We start from the raw sequence: 20,663 nt of genomic DNA, 5'->3' as shown, positions 1-20,663 counted from the left end.
TTTGTTATTAAGACTTTGGGCATTTATGTGCACCAGTTTTAGGCCTGTTTTTTGTTTTGATAGTATTCGTATCATGCATTTTAAGTTGTCTTTGGAACATTGTTTTGCTCTATCTAATATTATAAGAAAAATAAGTAATGCTACAAAGGTTTGTATAGTTACTTAGGACTACAATGTGAAATTTACTTAAAGTAAGTGGTGTAACATTTATTTTTTCTATGCAGGAAATCAGTGAGTAACAATTTATGTAAATAATAATAAAAAGTTCGAGTAATTTATATATTGAGTCATGAAATATTTTAATTTTGATCATTATTATTGCTGGAATATTCTGCTGGCATGTTGATTGGTTCAGGACCGCCGCGAAAAAGATTGATTAATTTGCTGGTACTATCAACCATGATAGGTGGCTCATCTTTTGTTCTTTTGACATATACGAGGCCACGGAGACTAAATGTTGACTCGATGCATTTTTGCCGTTTTAGTTTAAGTGCATTTTGAAGTATTTTGTAGTTATAACTGGTAAGATTTTCGTTTACATAGATATGTTTATCGGAATCATATCCCACATGTTGTAGTTGCAATGCAGTTTTATGACTTTTTTTGAACTGCGATATATTTTTTAAAATAAAGTTTTTATCAGAGGGTGATGTTAGATTCACCATGATTGTTTCTGGAGTGTCTCTATTTTTATTAACATTGCAGACTCGATAAATTGCTCTGATGGTTGGAGTAGCAATGTTTAGATTGTTGCAAAGAGTGTCAAAAATTTGAAATAGATTTTCGTTATTTGTATAAGGGATACCGTTTATCCGAAGGTCACTCGCAACGTGTAAATTTTCGTGTTTTTGTTGTTGAACTTTTAGTTTTTCGATTTCATGTTTTAATACACCTATATCCTGGTTCATGTTTTCAATTTTGTCTGCCACTGTTTCAATTTTCTCAACACGATTGGTTATATTAGAAAGCTTTTCTGATAGCTTACCAATGTCTTTTCTAAATTCATCCATGCTCTTATCTATAACACTTAAGAGTCTAGATTCACTCTCGAGTATCAATGCTTTGATAAGCTCAGATTGTTTCTCGAACCGTTTATCTATGAGTTGAACAATACGTTGAGGAGAGTCATAATTAGACAAGCGAGGAGTTTTGTTGTTGGAACATTTACCAATTTTTAATGAACTATCTCAGTGTTTATTATGGAATGAATGAGCCAATAACCATATGTTGACATTTTTACATTAAATATTTCAATAAAAAAAGACACCATAACTTAGAAAAAAATGGTTTATAAAATTTAAAACCCATGTTGAATTTAACTTTAAACAATTTAAGTTCAGTAGATGAAATAATTAAATTTATAAAATAACAAGTAATAGCGTGCTAAGATCGGCCGGTTCGAATCTTATATATCCTTCACCATGCATTAGAGCTGGCAAACTATCGATAATCGCAACATTGGATATTTTCGATAGTTCTAATAATAAATATCGATAGTATAGATACTATCGTTAATTTCCCATTACCTATATTTCAAACGAATATGAGAAGTAAAAATCAAGAGATCGATTTATATAGAAGCAATGTCAATGCACAGACCGAATAAAACAAAATTTTATAAGTCAGTTTGAAGTCATGAGATAAATCATTGTACAAAGCTTTAGCCCAATCGGATGAAAATGGACTTTGACGATGAAAATGGACTTTGACGATAGTATCGATAGGAAAAATGTTAATTGATATTCAGACAATTAATAAAATACAGATGGAATTGATAGTGAGTGCCATTAATATTTTGCCAGCTCTACCATTTTGCACGATTTATCTTAATAGACAGAGAAAAAGTAGATAAATAAAAATAGAAATAAAATAAATAAAATGAAATAGGTTACGTGGGAGCAATGTCAGGTCATGGATCGATTCTGCCTATACGTGGTCAGAATGTTGGAGTACAGCTGTGCAAACTATCACTGGGACTGTCGATAGTTTTTAACATAATCGATACTATCGGTAAAATGTACCCTTTTTTGCCACACGGGGACGAAAAAAACTAAAACAGAATAGAAACAAGTAAAAACCTTGCCGAGCTTCGGACACCCACCACTATGGATAAATTAACCATACTCTTTTATAACAACTCCGCTACCATATCCATAGTAATATGCAAATGGGGGCTGGTCTGGATCATATTTGATTCCCGAGGTCCCGAGATGTCACAGTTTCAGCGAAATCGGGCAACAAATCAGCTTTTTATGGAATTAAGACCCTAAATTGGAAGATTGGTTAATATGGCAGCTATATGTAAATTTCTTCTGATCTTGACCATATTTTAGTTGGATATCAGCAGGCTTTAATCAATCCACTATTTAAAATTTCATCGAACTCAGATAATAATTGCGGATTTTATGGTCTTACGACCATAAATCGGCAGATCGGTCTATATGACAGCTATATCTGAATAAAGACCGATCTAAACCATATTTAAATCGGATATCGGAAGGCTTTAATCAACTCACTTATAAATTTCAGCGACATCGGATAATAATAGAGGGTTTTATGGGCTTGAAACTTCAAATCGGCAGATCGATCTATAGGCAGCTTTATCTAAGTATAGTTCGATCTGAACTATATTGAGACCGGATGTCGGGAGGCTTAAAACAACTCGCTATTAGAAATTTTAGCGAAATCGTATATCAATTGCGACTTTTATAGACTTAAGACCCCTAATCGCCAGATCGGTAAAGGGCTTTTATGGGCTTAAAACCCCAAATCGGCAGATCGGTCTATATGGCAGCGACATCTACAAATTTTCCGATCTGAACTATATTGAACCCGGATGTCGGGAGGCTTTAAACAACAACCTATAAAAAATTTAAGCGAAATCGTATAATAATTGCGTCAGATCGGTCTATATGGCAGTTATATTTGAATATAGACTGATCTGAGGCCTTAATTACCTTAATATTTCAAATTTCAGCGAAATCGAATAATTATTGCAGCTTTTATAGGCTTAAGACCCTTAATCGGCAGATCGGTCTAAATTGCAGCTATATCTGAATAAAGGTCGATATGAACCATATTTAAGTCGGATATTGGGAGGCTTTAATCAATTCACTATTCCAAATTTGAGGGAAATCGTACAAAAATTGAGGTTTTTAAGGGCTTAAGACTCCAATCCGATCTGAACCATATTATGGTGTGATGACGGAAAGCTAGAAACAACCTTGTGTTTCAAGTTTCTCACAACCCTAGACTGGCATATCGGTCTATATGATAGGTATATGTTAATATGGTCCGATGTGTGCAATATTCGGTTTGAATATCGGGGCCCCCAATGCAACTTTAAGTCGGATATTGGGAGGCTTTAATCAATTCACTATTCTAAATTTGAGGGAAATCGTACAAAAATTGAGGTTCTTGAGGGCTTAAGACTCCAATCCGATCTGAACCATATTATGGTGTGATGACGGAAAGCTAGAAACAACCTTGTGTTTCAAGTTTCTCACGACCCTAGACTGGCATATCGGTCTATATGATAGGTATATGTTAATATGGTCCGATGTGTGCAATATTCGGTTTGAATATCGGGGCCCCCAGTTTCACTATTCAAAATTTGAGGGAAATCGTACAAAAATTGAGGTTCTTGAGGGCTTAAGACTCCAAATCGATAATCGGTCTATATTGCAGCTATAGCTAAAGTTGTCCGATCTGAACCATATTTAGGTGTGATGACGGAAGGCTAGAAACAACCTAGTGTTTCAAGTTTCTCACGACCCTAGATTGGCATATCGGTCTATATGATAGGTATATGTAAATATGGTCCGATGTGGGCAATATTTGGTTTGAATATCGGAGCCCCCCAGTACAACTTCCAGTTTCAAATTTTATCGAAATCGCAAAATGAATGCGCCTATTGCGGGCTCAAGACCCTAAGTCGTCAGATCGGTCTATATGGCAGCTATATCGATTTAGCCCATTCAAGAACATAACCTGCGTATAGAAAAATTACAAGTCTGTGCAAAATTTCAACTCAATAACTCAATTTTTAAAGACTGTAGTGTGATTACAACTGACGCTACAAACGGAATGAATAAATGAATGAATATGCCCCTATCCTATGGTGGTGGGTTTAAAAAACTAGTTTACAATCTGCAGTTTGAGAACGGACAGATATATATATATATATATATATATATATATATATATATATATATATAGACCACCTAATCACTATAATTTAGCATATGATCCCTTTAACACCTCAGCTCTAACCATGTAAATATATATATATATATATATATATATATATATATATATATATATATATATATATATATATATATATATATATATATATATATATATATATATATGTATATATATATATATATATATATATATATATATATATATATTTACATGGTTAGAGCTGAGGTGTTAAAGGGATCATATGCTAAATTATAGTGATTAGGTGGTCTATATATATATATATATATATATATATATATATATATATATATATCTGTCCGTTCTCAAACTGCAGATTGTTAACTAGTTTTTTAAACCCACCACCATAGGATAGGGGCATATTCATTCATTTATTCATTCCGTTTGTAGCGTCAGTTGTAATCACACTACAGTCTTTAAAAATTGAGTTATTGAGTTGAAATTATATATATATATATATATATCTGTATATATATATATATATATATATATATATATCTGTATATATATATATATATATATATATATATATATATATCTGTCCGTTCTCAAACTGCAGATTGTTAACTAGTTTTTTAAACCCACCACCATAGGATAGGGGCATATTCATTCATTTATTCATTCCGTTTGTAGCGTCAGTTGTAATCACACTACAGTCTTTAAAAATTGAGTTGAAATTTTGCACAGACTTGTAATTTTTCTATACGCAGGTTATGTTCTTGAATGGGCTAAATCGATATAGCTGCCATATAGACCGATCTGACGACTTAGGGTCTTGAGCCCGCAATAGGCGCATTCATTTTGCGATTTCGATAAAATTTGAAACTGGAAGTTGTACTGGGGGCTCCGATATTCAAACCAAATATTGCCCACATCGGACCATATTTACATATACCTATCATATAGACCGATATGCCAATCTAGGGTCGTGAGAAACTTGAAACACTAGGTTGTTTCTAGCCTTCCGTCATCACACCTAAATATGGTTCAGATCGGACAACTTTAGCTATAGCTGCAATATAGACCGATTATCGATTTGGAGTCTTAAGCCCTCAAGAACCTCAATTTTTGTACGATTTCCCTCAAATTTTGAATAGTGAAACTGGGGGCCCCGATATTCAAACCGAATATTGCACACATCGGACCATATTAACATATACCTATCATATAGACCGATATGCCAGTCTAGGGTCGTGAGAAACTTGAAACACAAGGTTGTTTCTACCCACACCATAATATGGTTCAGATCGGATTGGAGTCTTAAGCCCTCAAGAACCTCAATTTTTGTACGATTTCCCTCAAATTTAGAATAGTGAATTGATTAAAGCCTCCCAATATCCGACTTAAAGTTGTATTGGGGGCCCCGATATTCAAACCGAATATTGCACACATCGGACCATATTAACATATACCTATCATATAGACCGATATGCCAGTCTAGGGTTGTGAGAAACTTGAAACACAAGGTTGTTTCTAGCTTTCCGTCATCACACCATAATATGGTTCAGATCGGATTGGAGTCTTAAGCCCTTAAAAACCTCAATTTTTGTACGATTTCCCTCAAATTTGGAATAGTGAATTGATTAAAGCCTCCCAATATCCGACTTAAATATGGTTCATATCGACCTTTATTCAGATATAGCTGCAATTTAGACCGATCTGCCGATTAAGGGTCTTAAGCCTATAAAAGCTGCAATAATTATTCGATTTCGCTGAAATTTGAAATATTAAGGTAATTAAGGCCTCAGATCAGTCTATATTCAAATATAACTGCCATATAGACCGATCTGACGCAATTATTATACGATTTCGCTTAAATTTTTTATAGGTTGTTGTTTAAAGCCTCCCGACATCCGGGTTCAATATAGTTCAGATCGGAAAATTTGTAGATGTCGCTGCCATATAGACCGATCTGCCGATTTGGGGTTTTAAGCCCATAAAAGCCCTTTACCGATCTGGCGATTAGGGGTCTTAAGTCTATAAAAGTCGCAATTGATATACGATTTCGCTAAAATTTCTAATAGCGAGTTGTTTTAAGCCTCCCGACATCCGGTCTCAATATAGTTCAGATCGAACTATACTTAGATAAAGCTGCCTATAGATCGATCTGCCGATTTGAAGTTTCAAGCCCATAAAACCCTCTATTATTATCCGATGTCGCTGAAATTTATAAGTGAGTTGATTAAAGCCTTCCGATATCCGATTTAAATATGGTTTTAGATCGGTCTTTATTCAGATATAGCTGTCATATAGACCGATCTGCCGATTTATGGTCGTAAGACCATAAAATCCGCAATTATTATCTGAGTTCGATGAAATTTTAAATAGTGGATTGATTAAAGCCTGCTGATATCCAACTAAAATATGGTCAAGATCAGAAGAAATTTACATATAGCTGCCATATTAACCAATCTTCCAATTTAGGGTCTTAATTCCATAAAAAGCTGATTTGTTGCCCGATTTCGCTGAAACTGTGACATCTCGGGACCTCGGGAATCAAATATGATCCAGACCAGCCCCCATTTGCATATTACTATGGATTATGGTAGCGGAGTTGTTATAAAAGAGTATGGTTAATTTATCCATAGTGGTGGGTGTCCGAAGTTCGGCAAGGTTTTTACTTGTTTCTATTCTGTTTTAGTTTTTTTCGTCCCCGTGTGGCAAAAAAGGGTACATTTTACCGATAGTATCGATTATGTTAAAAACTATCGACAGTCCCAGTGATAGTTTGCACAGCTGTACTCCAACATTCTGACCACGTATAGGCAGAATCGATCCATGACCTGACATTGCTCCCACGTAACCTATTTCATTTTATTTATTTTATTTCTATTTTTATTTATCTACTTTTTCTCTGTCTATTAAGATAAATCGTGCAAAATGGTAGAGCTGGCAAAATATTAATGGCACTCACTATCAATTCCATCTGTATTTTATTAATTGTCTGAATATCAATTAACATTTTTCCTATCGATACTATCGTCAAAGTCCATTTTCATCGTCAAAGTCCATTTTCATCCGATTGGGCTAAAGCTTTGTACAATGATTTATCTCATGACTTCAAACTGACTTATAAAATTTTGTTTTATTCGGTCTGTGCATTGACATTGCTTCTATATAAATCGATCTCTTGATTTTTACTTCTCATATTCGTTTGAAATATAGGTAATGGGAAATTAACGATAGTATCTATACTATCGATATTTATTATTAGAACTATCGAAAATATCCAATGTTGCGATTATCGATAGTTTGCCAGCTCTAATGCATGGTGAAGGATATATAAGATTCGAACCGGCCGATCTTAGCACGCTATTACTTGTTATTTTATAAATTTAATTATTTCATCTACTGAACTTAAATTGTTTAAAGTTAAATTCAACATGGGTTTTAAATTTTATAAACCATTTTTTTCTAAGTTATGGTGTCTTTTTTTATTGAAATATTTAATGTAAAAATGTCAACATATGGTTATTGGCTCATTCATTCCATAATAAACACTGAGATAGTTCATTAAAAATTGGTAAATGTTCCAACAACATTAACTTGAAAATCAAAATAATAATTTCAAACTATATAACATAGTCTGAAAATGTTTTTTAGTTGAAGAACTTACCCAATTCCCTGAACAAAAAAACATAAAATACACAAAAAGACTACACAAGTCTTTACCTTTCACTCTGTGGGGGATTTGAAGAGGAGCAGACAATAAGCTTGCCCCTAGTTGTGGAAGAGCAACTATGGCAAGTCCTAAATGGAAGACAATTCCAATTGCACTTTGAGCAAAGAAAGGAAAGGGAGATAATGAATTTACGCTCATACCACTTATGGGCGAGTAAATGAAACAGTTGCATTAACGGCTGGAGAGAGCATAGAGTTTTAGTTTTCCAATTCGAATTAAAACACTCTCTCACATTATCTCTCTCTCCCCCAATTGAGCTGAGCCGACTTATGCAGTTTAAAGAATAACGAGTAACGAATGGTAGTTCCACAGTTGACCGTCAACAATTGAAGAGGGCACTAAAGTATATGCTGTATTCTCTGTAATAGTAAGGAGGCGTAGTCATGGCTTTAGAAGTCGTTTATAATTAGGGAAGGAAAAGAGTGAGGGAGAGAGAGAGAGAGAGAAAAAATGTATACACTTAACTAACCCCCTCTAGTGTAGAGAGTGAGCCTTATAGTGTGGCACTTGAAGTAACGAGTATTATGATTGATGAGCATAACAGCAACCACCACCACCACCGTCAATACCTTTATTGTTGAGTTTGCCTTCGCTGTCTCTTTCAGTTTGCTGTTGTAACGATATACAGCTCTCTGATGCCATGCATTGGGGTTTGTTTAGTTTTACTTTATTATATTTGTTTTTTGTTCGTTTTGTTTTTCCTTTTCGCTTTGATAGTGCTGACCTCTTCTGTTGCATGGTTGGCATTGCTCTCAACCTTGCGACAGCTCGCAACTAGTTTGTGCTCGAACGTTAAATCGCGCGCATCAAGGCAAGAGAAGGCACGCAAAAACAAGTTTGAGTTTTCGAAAACGTCCGTCGTTTCGCGTGTGCCCAAGCAAAGGAAAATCAAAAATCCAAAGCAAGCACACACACACACATACAGGAGGAAAACAAAACGAACGACGAATGTAAGACAGCAGCATTACATACTGAGCAGAAACAGGCGAAGTTGTCGTTGTGGGCATACTTTTCCAATACGAATTTTAGAACACGCACCACACAAATGACGCGGACGAACCCCCGAACCCCATAAGACAAGCATATAGAATCAAATTGGATTTACGCACACGATAAGTAAGCCAACCGTAGACGTTCGGCGTCGTCGGTGCTCTTCTTCTTCTTGTAGGGAATGGAAACGTAAAGGCGAAACAACAAAATACCGGAAATCAGGCGTAGACATTGCCACACACCACACACACACACTAAAATACACACTGAGAGAAATGTTTACGTGCATGTATTGGGTTATTTGTTTGTGTAGCAAGCCAACATTAACCCTAATCCCCACACAGCTGAGCAAGACGTAGAGCCATGATGGTATGGCAAATGGATTGCCGCTGCTGCTGCTCCTGTTCGTTTAAACCTATTAAAGACAAATTCGTAACGCAATGCAAATGCAAGTGCACGCAATAGCCGTCGGAAGTTTTGACAAGTGTCTAATTAAAACTAAAAAGGAGAAAGGGTTTTTACCAAAACGGCACTACAAAAAAATGTTAAATGAAAAAATCAAAATATAAAAAAACACACAATTTGAATAAAAATGTTGATCATGTCAATAATTTCTATGTCAAAACTGTCGAACAACTGCTAGGGGAGGGCGTTTATAATCAATGTCAGTGCGGGGTGTTAAGGTGTCTGGCGTCGGCCCATGACTGTAGAAAACGTGTTTCGGTCATTGTAGTTACTTTAATGTAAGAACCAAAATATCAAAGACAACAACAAGAAAAGAGCCAGCCAAAAACGTTAACATACCTATAACGAAATGTTCTTTCAAATGTCAAACAAGTGTCAAGTTATTATTAGCACGGTAATTTTTGCGTTGACATTTGCCTTAGTTGCCCCTACAGTATGTGTGAGCATTGTTGTTGTTAATGTACCCTCTCCCACTCTTTGACTCTCTGCCAATGGTGATTACTTTCTAAACACTTTGCATTTAGAGGGTTTTGTTTTGGTTTTCCTTGCTGTTTACTTAAATAATAATTACAACGTCAACAGAAAAGTAGAGAGAAAAAAAAAAAATACAAATAACCACAAAAGAGCATCAACGTAAATGCAAAAAAAAAAAAATAAATAAAAAAACTCACCTCATTTTACTGTCTGTCAGTCACTCACTGTCTTTTGTAATGACATTTTTTGTTTTTTTTTTTCATAACAAAAGAGTGTCAAGTTCCTTAAACTCACATGCATACACACACAGGTATACGCACTCTTGAAAGCGCTGCAGCCCCTACTAATTCTTCACTAAATGAAACGAAATTTTGGAATTCAATCCTGAAAATAACATAAATGTGCTATGCAAAAAAGACAAAAAAAATGTCATGGCTACACGTGCAAAATTCCAATAGAAAAATAATTGTTTGAAACGTCTTCATTTCAAAATACAATCCACTTGAAGATATAAAAAAAAAAAAAATCTACATCTGAGTAAAAAAAAAAAAAATAAGAAACAGTAGCGTGTATTGGTCGACATGTCATCATATCAACTTGATTGTGGATATCCGACGGCAAATCAGGTAAGATACACATAAGATTTGGCATAAATATATACATACAGAAAGTAAAACGGCATTAAGTTCGGTCGGGCCGAACTTTGAATACTCACCACATTTGGTATGAATAAACAACATTTCGTTAAAATCCGGTGAAAAATTTATGTTTCTGAATCTATAACAGCTATATTAAGGGTGCACTCATACAAAAAAGTTTGCTGAAAATAGCAACCACTGTCTGCTAAATAAAAGTAGTTAATTTTTGTTTCAGGGTAGCAATTTCAGAGTAGCAGGCTTACTGCTGAAAAGTCTGTTGTTTGCTGAAATGACTGAAAATGACTGCCTGGGGATGCTAGAGGAAACGTGCCAAAGCGTGCTAAGTTCTGCCGGGCGGAATCTTATATACCTTCCACCATGAATCGCATTTGTCGAGTTCTTTTCCCGGTGTCTCTTTTTAGTCAAACAAAGGAAAGAAAAGCATAAAAGAAAAGACTGTATGCTATTGGAGCTATATCAAGTTATGGTCCGATTCGGACCATAATAAAATAAATGTTGGAGACCACAATAGAAGTCATTGTGTAAAATTTCAGCCAATTCGAATTAGGATTTGACCTTTTAGGGAAATCATTTTATAGAGCAGCTGTATTAGAGTAATAGACCGATTCCAGATCCAGATTCCAAGATCTCAGATCGGTTTATATGGCAGGTATATCAGATTATGCACGGATTCGAATCATACTTTCCACAATTGTTGAAAGTCATAACGAAACACCTCATGCAAAATTTCAGCCAAATCAGATAAAATTTCGCCCTGTAGTGGCTCAAGAAGACGAGATCCAAGATCGGTTTATATGGCATCTATATCAGGTTTTTTCAACGATTTCAACCATACTTAGCACCGTTGTTGAAAATCATAAAAACACATCTTATACAAATTGGGGGTTTACTCTGATGCACTCAGTATCAGTATGTCTCTGAGACTGACAGTTGAGTGTGCGGTCTTTCAGGCAGAAGTCTGTCCCATTGCAGTGGCCGCAAGAGAAATTCTGGTAAGGGACTTACCGCCCTCGAAACTCAGCTTTATATGGACAGTGTGGCGGCGCTCAAAGCCTTAGGGTCGAGGATAGTGAGGTCGAGATGCGTCGCGGATTGTTTGGAGTCTCTGGATATTCTCCGAGCCCACAATGTGACGCGAACATGGGTTCCTGGCCATGAGGGGTTTCCTGGGAATGAGAGGGCAGACGAGTGCTTCAGGAGGGTAAGCTCCGGCATAGGCAAGCACAAATGTTGCGAGGGGACGGACGTTTCTTCACTTCCCGCTCGGGTCCTCCAATACTCCTGTATTTCTTTTATTCGTGTATAACCTCTAGTTCGAGGTCTCACATCTTTCTCTTCCCTTTCTCTCTAGGATACAATGGGCCAAACTGGCCTCCGAGTGAACTCACCGTTGGTGGGCAACTCATTCATCCTAACCTAACCTACACCATACTTGATATGGATGTCGAAGGGCCGGGTACAGCTCACTGTATTTTATTTTAGCGAAATCGGGTAATAAATGCGGCTATTATTGGCCTGAAACCTAAAGCTCAATATCATCATTTTAAAAGACTTTAGCATGATTTGAGCAGACAGACGGATGGACGGACATGGCTAGATCGTGTAAGATTTTTACGAGGACCAAAAATATAAGTACTTTATAGGATCGAAAATGAATATTACGATGTGTTGCAAATGGAATGACAAAATGAATTTACCCCCATCCTTCGGTGGTGGGATGAAGACAAGAAGAATTTTAATATCATTTTACTAGAGGCCACCGTAGCGCAGAAGCTAGCATGTGCAATGCTAAGATAAAATTCTAAGAAAAAGAGGATATCTTAATAATTCTTTTTGAATTTTGCACATAAAAGAGGCCTTAAAAAACAAATTCTGCCCGAATCTGTTTACAAAATCCCCCAACTGGACAACTCATCTCTAACCATTCCATATTTGTGTATCCGATCTCATACGGAATATTTTTACTAGGTTTTTTATACCCACCACCATAGGACGGGGGTATACTAATCCAGTCATTCCGTTTGCAACACCTCGAGATATGTGTGTAAGACCCCATAAAGTATATATATTCTTGATCGTCTCGCCTTTCTAAGTCGATTTAGCCAAGTCCGTCCGTCCGTCGAAATCACGATAGTGGTCGAACGCCCAAAGCTGGCCGCTTGAAATTTTGTACAGATACTTAATATTGATGCAGGTCGTTGGAGATTGCAAATGGACAATATTGGTTCAGATTTAGATATAGCTCCCACTGATCTCCCGATTTGACTTCTTGAGTCTTCTGGAAGCCGCAATTCCGATTTGGCTGAAATTTTGCAGTTAGTGTTCTGTTATGACTTTCAACAACTGTGCCTAGTACGGTCCAAATCGGTTTATAACGTGATATAGCTCCCATATAAACCGATCTCCCGATTTCTCTTTTTGAGCCCTTACAAGCCGCAATTATAGTCCGATTTAGTTGAAATTTTGCATATAGTGTTCTTTTATGACTTCCAACAACTGTGTTAAGTACGGTTCAAATCGGTCTATAACATGATATAGCTCCCATATACACCGACCTCCCGATTTGAATTCTTGAGCCGCTGGAAGCTGCAATTGCCGATTTGGCTAAAATTGCATGTGGTGTTCCGTTATGACTTTCAACAACTGTGGCAAGTACGGTCTGAATAGGTCTATAACCTGATATAGCTCCCATATAAACTGATCTCCCGATTTGACTTCTCGAGTCTTTACAAGCCGCAATTTTTGTCCGATTTGGCTGAAATTTTGCATTCGGTGTTCTGTTGCGACTTCCAACAACCAAATACTGTCCAAATCAGTCCATAGCCTGATATAGCCCCCATGTAAACCGGTCTCTCAATTATCTTTGTTCGGTTTCTAGAAGCTTTAATTTTTGCTATTTTGACAGAAGTTTGGTATGTACAATATAATTATGCCCTTCTACTAAATTTATTTTGCATACATTTTTAGCAGAATCCATGGTGGTGGGTTCCCAAGATTCGGCCCGGCCGAACATAGCACTCTTTTACTTTTTTTATTTTCTCCCACTGTGCAACGGCGTACAGTGTTGCCACGGTGAACAAAAATTAAAAATTATTATAACAATTCTTACTAATCTTTTATTATTTTCTCCCATTGTGCAACGATGCACTGTGTTGCCACGTTGGACAAAAATGCCAAAATCAAAAATAAAAATGATTATGAAATTTCTATTATATTTTAAGTCCCCCCTTAAATACTCCGTGTTTTCGTATGAAGGTTTTTTTTGAACAAATTACATGTGTTGTACGAAAAATTTAAGTTCTTGTTTATGTAAGCAAAATGGTTTTTTATACCCACCACCATAGGATGGGGGATGGATCCATTTTGTCATTCCGTTTGCAACACATTGAAATATTCGTTTCTGAATCTACAAAGTATTGGGTTGCCCAAAAAGTAATTGCGGATTTTTCATATAGTCGGCGTTGACAAATTTTTTCACAGTTTGTGACTCTGTAATTGCATTCTTTCTTCTGTCAGTTATCAGCTGTTACTTTTAGCTTGCTTTAGAAAAAAAGTGTAAAAAAACTATATTTGATTAAAGTTCATTCTAAGTTTAATTAAAAATGCATTTACTTTCTTTTAAAAAATCCGCAATTACTTTTTGGGCAACCCAATATATATATTTGGGATCGTCGAAAAATCTAAGGCGATTTAACGATGTCCGTGTGTCTGTTCGTCTGACCGTCCGTGTTTCCATCAATTGTAATCACCTTAAAGTCTTTAAAAATTAAGATGTTGAGTTGAAATAATGCACATACTCATATTTCTTCTATACGTAGGTTAAGTTCTTCAATGAACCAAATCGGACTATATTTGAATATAGCTGTCATATAGGCCGATCTGACGATTTAGGGTCTTAAACCCGTAAATGCCAAATGTTTGTCTGATTTCGCTGAAAAAAAGGTTATACTTGGGGCCTCGATATTCAAACCGAATACGACCTATATGGGATCATATTTACATATAGCTACCATATAGATCGGTCCACCGGTTTAGGGTCTTAAGTCCGTGACAGGCGCATTTATTATCAGTATTCGCTGAAATTAGAAACAGTATTTTTTTAACCCTCCCGGCATCCGACTCAAATATGATTCAGATCGGACTATATTTAAATACAGCTGTCATATAGACCGATCAGCTGATCTAGGGTCTTGAGCCCATAAAAGCCTCAATTATTATTCGATTTCACTGAAATTTAAATCAGCGGATTATTTTAAGCCTCCTGATATCTGACTCAAATATGGTTCAGATCGGTCTTTATCCAGATATAGCTGCTATATAGACCGATGTGCCGATTAAGGGTCTTAAGTTCATATTATCCAATTACGCTGGAATTTGACACAGTGACTTGTATTAAGCCTCCCGTCTTCCGACCAACATATGGTCCAGATCAAACTATATTTAGCTGATTTGTTGCCAGATTTCGTTGAAACTGTGACTTGTATAAGAGTTCTCGGGACCTGAATCAAATATGATCCAGACCAGCCTCCATTTGCATATTACTATGGATGTGTTAGTGAAGTTGTTATAAAAGAGGATGGTTCATTTATCCATGGTGGTGGATATGGAAAGTTCGGCCTTTTTACTTGTTTTATGATGTTCTCGCCAGGATTCGAACCCAGGCTTTCAGCGTCATAAGCGGACATGTTAACCTCTGCGCTACGACAATTCGAATATATCGAATGTTTCGATTATCGACAGTTTGCCAGCTCTACCCCATAGTGCATTCTAACGAAACATTTCAAATTTTAAAATGAAAATAAATTTTATCTAGCGATTTTTTATCCCATAAATTTTTCTCAAAACAAAGAAAATTTGCCCTAACACAACATTTTACTAAATTTTCTCTAAAGACAAAATTTCAACAATTTTTTTATGGAAAAATTTCAATCGCCATGAAGATTTGCCTGAAGTTAATAAAACCCTTACTATATTTGTTCGAACTTTCCTCCAAAGCTTGATATGGTATTTCCTTTCAAAAGGGATTTTCACTTTAATATGCAGCATTCAAACAAAGTATAAAATTTCACATAATTGTATTACATGCTCTACCCCAAAGGATGCTCAGACACTGTGTGGGTATTTCACGAAGAGCTTCCGTTGCAGTACTTGGCATGCAGTTGCTGGCTATGATGCTGTTTTTAGTTGTTGTTGCTTGTTGGTCTTCTAAGGCACCATCCATACCATAACTAAACATCAATATGTAGTAACCAATTCATTAAATATTTTTCCAACTTGTTTGTCAAGAACACATCATCACCATCACCATCTACCTCATTCTCCTTATTGTTGTCATCCATTGGGAGTTTTCTTTGCCTTGGCCCTTTCATTCGGCCTGTTGTTGTTTCTGTCACTGTCACCGTTCGCACTGTTCGTCATCTGTCTGTTGGCCCATAGGCTGCAGAGGCTTGCTGGGCCTATGGAATACAACATTGGCGGTTCGGCTGGCACTTGTGGTCGTGGCTTTGGCCAACATTTGATAATTTCTGCTCATATATCATCACTATAATGATGATCTGTCATAATTCCATCAGAAATATTTTGACAGGCGCATGCATGGAATAACAAATAGTCGCCTTGGTAGCGCGCAAATCAGAAAAAAGTGGGAGCACAAGAAGAAAAAAAGCAAAGCCAAGTTGCAGGCGCACAAAGTCTTTGTCCACGGCGACATTGCTGCCAGCAAATGGACAGTGATGAGTGGAGTAGAGCGCTAACAGTTGATCCGTTTCCAAATTCAATGGGAAGTGATTGTTTGGCTATACTCGTACACACATACCTACATACATTGTATATGCTCCCTATAAGTGACATGCCAATGATGAGAGTGAGAATACGATCGATTTATATCACACGAATCAATTTAAAACAAAGTGGCCTGGGACGAACGACATTCAAAAGCTTTGGGTGGCTGGTCTCAAGTACGTCCGTCCGTCCGTGTGTCCGTATGTCTCGCTGTCTGCCTGCATTGGGTGCAGACAAATACCAAAGGAGAGAATCACGTCTCAATGCCTTAAAGCATGTGATGGGAATTTACATTGACATATTCCAAATGCATAACAAGAAATGGTATAAAGTTCTTGTATGTTACGTTTTTGTTTTGGTCGTGGCTAGTTGACTGAATCGATGGTAGGTTGGCCGGTTGGCAAACATGCGTGTTGGCTCTGTTGTGGCATTGCTGTCCACCAAAGGCGTCCTCTGTTCTACCAATTTAGGCAACTTGTATGCGCATTTAACATTTATGACCATTTTTTGTCAACAGCCAAGTTATGTTGGGGCTTCATGCCTAAATGCGTGCGTTATGACGAAAGATCTTTACAGTATATGAATGACACAACCACAGTGTCTAAGTATAGCTTAGACGATTATATAATAAAGGTGATGGAAATGAGTAAAACACATTTTGAAAGAAACTACTGGATTAGGAATATGTGCAGATAGACTGTTACATCCTTACGAAATTGCCAAACATTTTTAAAGATGGTATCGCTTGATCGGTAATAGCCCTCGGTATAGTCAAAAAGGAAGATTTTTTTAAGCGATTTATGGCATGAATTCTGAAAGTTCTTTAGTTACCGAATCCAAACTTGCGAAACTACTTAAGCCCTGAGTTAAGATTCTGATTCGACGTACAGTGTTGGCCGGTGGAGAATGCATATAGTGTTATTGACATCCAACAACTGTGCCATGTACGGTCCAAATCGGTCTATAACCTGATATAGCTCCCATATAAACCGATCTCCCGATGTGGCTTCTTGAGCCTCGGGAAGCCACAATTTTTGTATGATTTAGATTAAATTTTGCACATAATGTTCTTCTGTGACTTCCAATAACTGTGCCATGTACGGTTCAAATCGGTCTATAACCTGGGAAAGGTCCCATAAAAACCGATCTCCAGATTTGATTTCTTGAGCCCATGGAAGCCACAATTCTTTTCCGATTTGGATAAAATTTACAGATATTGTTCTGTTATGATTTTTAACAACTGTGCCAAGAATTATCTAAATCGGTCTATAACCTGAAATATATATAAACAAATATCCCGTATAAAAAGATCTCACATTTCGACTGGTTGAGCCCCTGGAAATCGCAATTTTTGTTCAATTTAGCACAAAGTGTTCTGCTATGACTTCAAAAAACAGTGCCAAGTATGGTTTCAATCAGCCTATAACCTGATATAGCTCCCACATAAACCGATATGCCGATTTGATTTCTTGAGCCCTTACAAGCCTCAATTTTTGTCCGATTTGGCTAAAATTTTGCATGTAGTGTTTTGTTGTTGCTTTCAACAACCATGCCTAGTGCGGTGTAAATCGGTCTGTAACCTCCCTACCTACGGGGAATTGCTCCAAATATACCGGTCTTAAACTGTCACAGGACATATCCTACAGGGAATGAAAAGTTTCAATTTTCATAACTTATGATTCTAAAAAAGACGCTTAATTATTGTTAAAAATTGCTTATCCGTTAAATATATTTGCTTACTAATGTTATCTTCCTTAAAAATACTTCCAAAGTATATTCATATTTTATATTCCTTTCCGAACTGTCCCATTAGCTATCCTACGGTGTTAGAATGGTGGCAATTCGTCACCTCGAGCGACAAACCCTTATAAAAGTGATATGTTTTTTTCCATGTATTTGAATTTGTATTTTGTATTTATTATACCCTCCACCATAAGATGGGGGGTATACTAATTTCGTCATTCTGTTTGTAACTAGTCGAAATATTGGACTGAGACCCCATAAAGTATATATATTCTTGATAGTCGTGGAATTTTATGTCGATCTAGCCATGTCCGTCCGTCTGTCCGTCCGTCCGTCTGTCTGTCGAAAGCACGCTAACTTCCGAAGGAGTAAAGCTAGCCTCTTGAAATTTTGCATAAATACTTCTTATTAGTGTAGGTCGGTTGGTATTGTAAATGGGCCATATCGGTCCATGTTTTGATATAGCTGCCATATAAACCGATCTTGGGTCTTGACTTCTTGAGCCTCTAGAGTGCGTAATTCTTATCTGTTTGGGATGAAATTTTGCACGAAGTGTTTTGTTATAATATCCAACAACTGTGCCAAGTATGGATCAAATCGGTTCATAACCTGATATAGCTGCCATATAAACAGATCTGGGGTCTTGACTTCTTGAGCCTCTAGAGTGCGCAATTCTTATCCGATTGGAATGAAATTTTGCACGACGTGTTTTGTTATGATATCCAACAACTGTGTCAAGTATGGTTCAAATCGGTTCATAACCTGATATAGCTGCCATATAAACCGATCTTGGGTCTTGACTTCTTGAGCCTCTAGAGTGCGCAATTCTTATCCGATTGGAATGAAATTTTGCACGAGGTGTTTTGTTATGATATCCAATAACTGTGCCAAGCATGGTTTAAATCGGTCCATAACCTGATATAGCTGCCATATAAACCGATCTTGGGTCTTGACTTCTTGAGCCTCTAGAGTACGCAATTCTTATCCGATCAGAATGAAATTTTGCACGACGTGTTTTGTTATGATATCCAACAACTGTGCCAAGTATGGTTTAAATCGGTTCATAACCTGATATAGCTGCCATATAAACCGATCTGGGGTCTTGACTTCTTGAGCTTCTAGAGTGCGCAATTCTTATCCGATTGGAATGAAATTTTGCACGACGTGTTTTGTTATTATATCCAACAACTGTGTCAAGTATGGTTCAAATCGGTTCATAACCTGATATAGCTGCCATATAAACCGATCTGGGATCTTGACTTTTTGAGCCTCTAGGGGTCGCAATTATTATCCGATTTGTCTGAAATTTTGTACGACGGATCCTCTCATGACCATCAACATACATGTTTATTATGGTCTGAATCGGTCTATAGCCCGATACAGCTCCCATATAAATCGATCTCTCTATTTTACTTCATGAGCCCCCAAAGGGCGCAATTCTTATTCGAATTGGCTGACATTTTACACAGGTCTCCAGCATATAATTTAATTGTGGTCCAAACCGGACCATATCTTGATATCGCTCTAATAGAAGAGCAAATCTTTTCTTATATCCTTTTTTTTGCCCAAGAAGAGATGCCGGGAAAAGAACTCGACAAATGCGATCCATGGTGGAGGGTATATAAGATTCGGCCCGGCCGAACTTAGCACGCTTTTACTTGTTTTTATTGTGATAATACCCATACCATACCCATACCCAGGTAATCGTACAGTTTTGATTTGCAACTTAGTTATAAAGTAAACATGAAGTGATATATTTTAATTTAAACAAATTGAAGGCAGAATAAAAATTCAGAGATCAAATTAATAAAAGAGCGTTAAAAAGTTTTTAAATTGTATCAAATAACTATATAGTAAATTTTATATACATACTAGCTGACCCGGGCCCGCTACGCTGCGCCTTCTTTTACTTTGTATGCAACAAAAGTTTCCTTGGAATATTTATTTTTGACAATTAAAGAGCTTTTAGTGAAATACCATGCTACGATAATAGTATATCGCTTGACTAACAGTTTAACAATATAAGTTTCATTATCGGAATCCTATATGATCTTTATTGGTCTACGAATTTAAGTTTGGATGTAAGGTGTACTCCATTCTTAAAATACTTTATTTCAGCCCGATATTCTCATGATATCTTATTTAGGGGTGTTTTCGGGAGTCCCCCAGAAACTTGGCCGTGAAAAAATATTAGCATCGTGCTCTTCTTTAAAATACCATTTATTTAACCCCCATATTGGCATTGGCTTAAGAGGAGTTTACAGGATGAGGCGTCCCCCAAACACATGGCCCCAAAATAGGTTATCAAATACGTTTCCTAATTTCAAACACCTTTCATTTGAGCCACATATTTGTATGGTCGGAAATTTTTTTTCCTTTGGGGGTGTTTTGGGAAAGGGGTGATGCCCTAAATACATGGTCCTACATTTGGATATCAAATTCGTATTCTACTCCCAAATACCTTTATTTAAGCCCCATATTGCGATAGTCACTAAAAAATTGCTGTTTGTTGGGTATTTTGGAAAAGGGGCAGACCCCAAGAAAATTGGTCCCGAAAATGGGTAGAAATTCTTGCTCTACCCCCCAATTCCTTTCATTTAAGCCCCACATTGACGTGGTCGGTAAATATGCCCGATTTAGGG

General features: G+C 36.7%; 1 protein-coding gene across 1 annotated transcript in view; it reads left to right on the top strand.

The window, feature by feature from the left end:
• The first annotated feature begins 8,692 nt into the window (after positions 1-8,692).
• LOC106094809 (homeobox protein caupolican) overlaps positions 8,693-20,663 on the top strand; it is a 204,175-nt gene continuing 192,204 nt past the window's right edge. Inside the window, exon 1 of the mRNA XM_059367969.1 lies at positions 8,693-10,464. Within this exon, the coding sequence (XP_059223952.1) occupies positions 10,420-10,464 (45 nt within the window). The 5' untranslated portion in view covers positions 8,693-10,419. The remainder of the gene's footprint in view (positions 10,465-20,663) is intronic.

The sequence above is a fragment of the Stomoxys calcitrans genome, chromosome 1 (assembly GCF_963082655.1).
Source record: "Stomoxys calcitrans chromosome 1, idStoCalc2.1, whole genome shotgun sequence".
NCBI classification, from domain to species: Eukaryota; Metazoa; Arthropoda; class Insecta; order Diptera; family Muscidae; genus Stomoxys; species Stomoxys calcitrans.
This window is presented reverse-complemented; position numbering and strand designations above follow the sequence as displayed.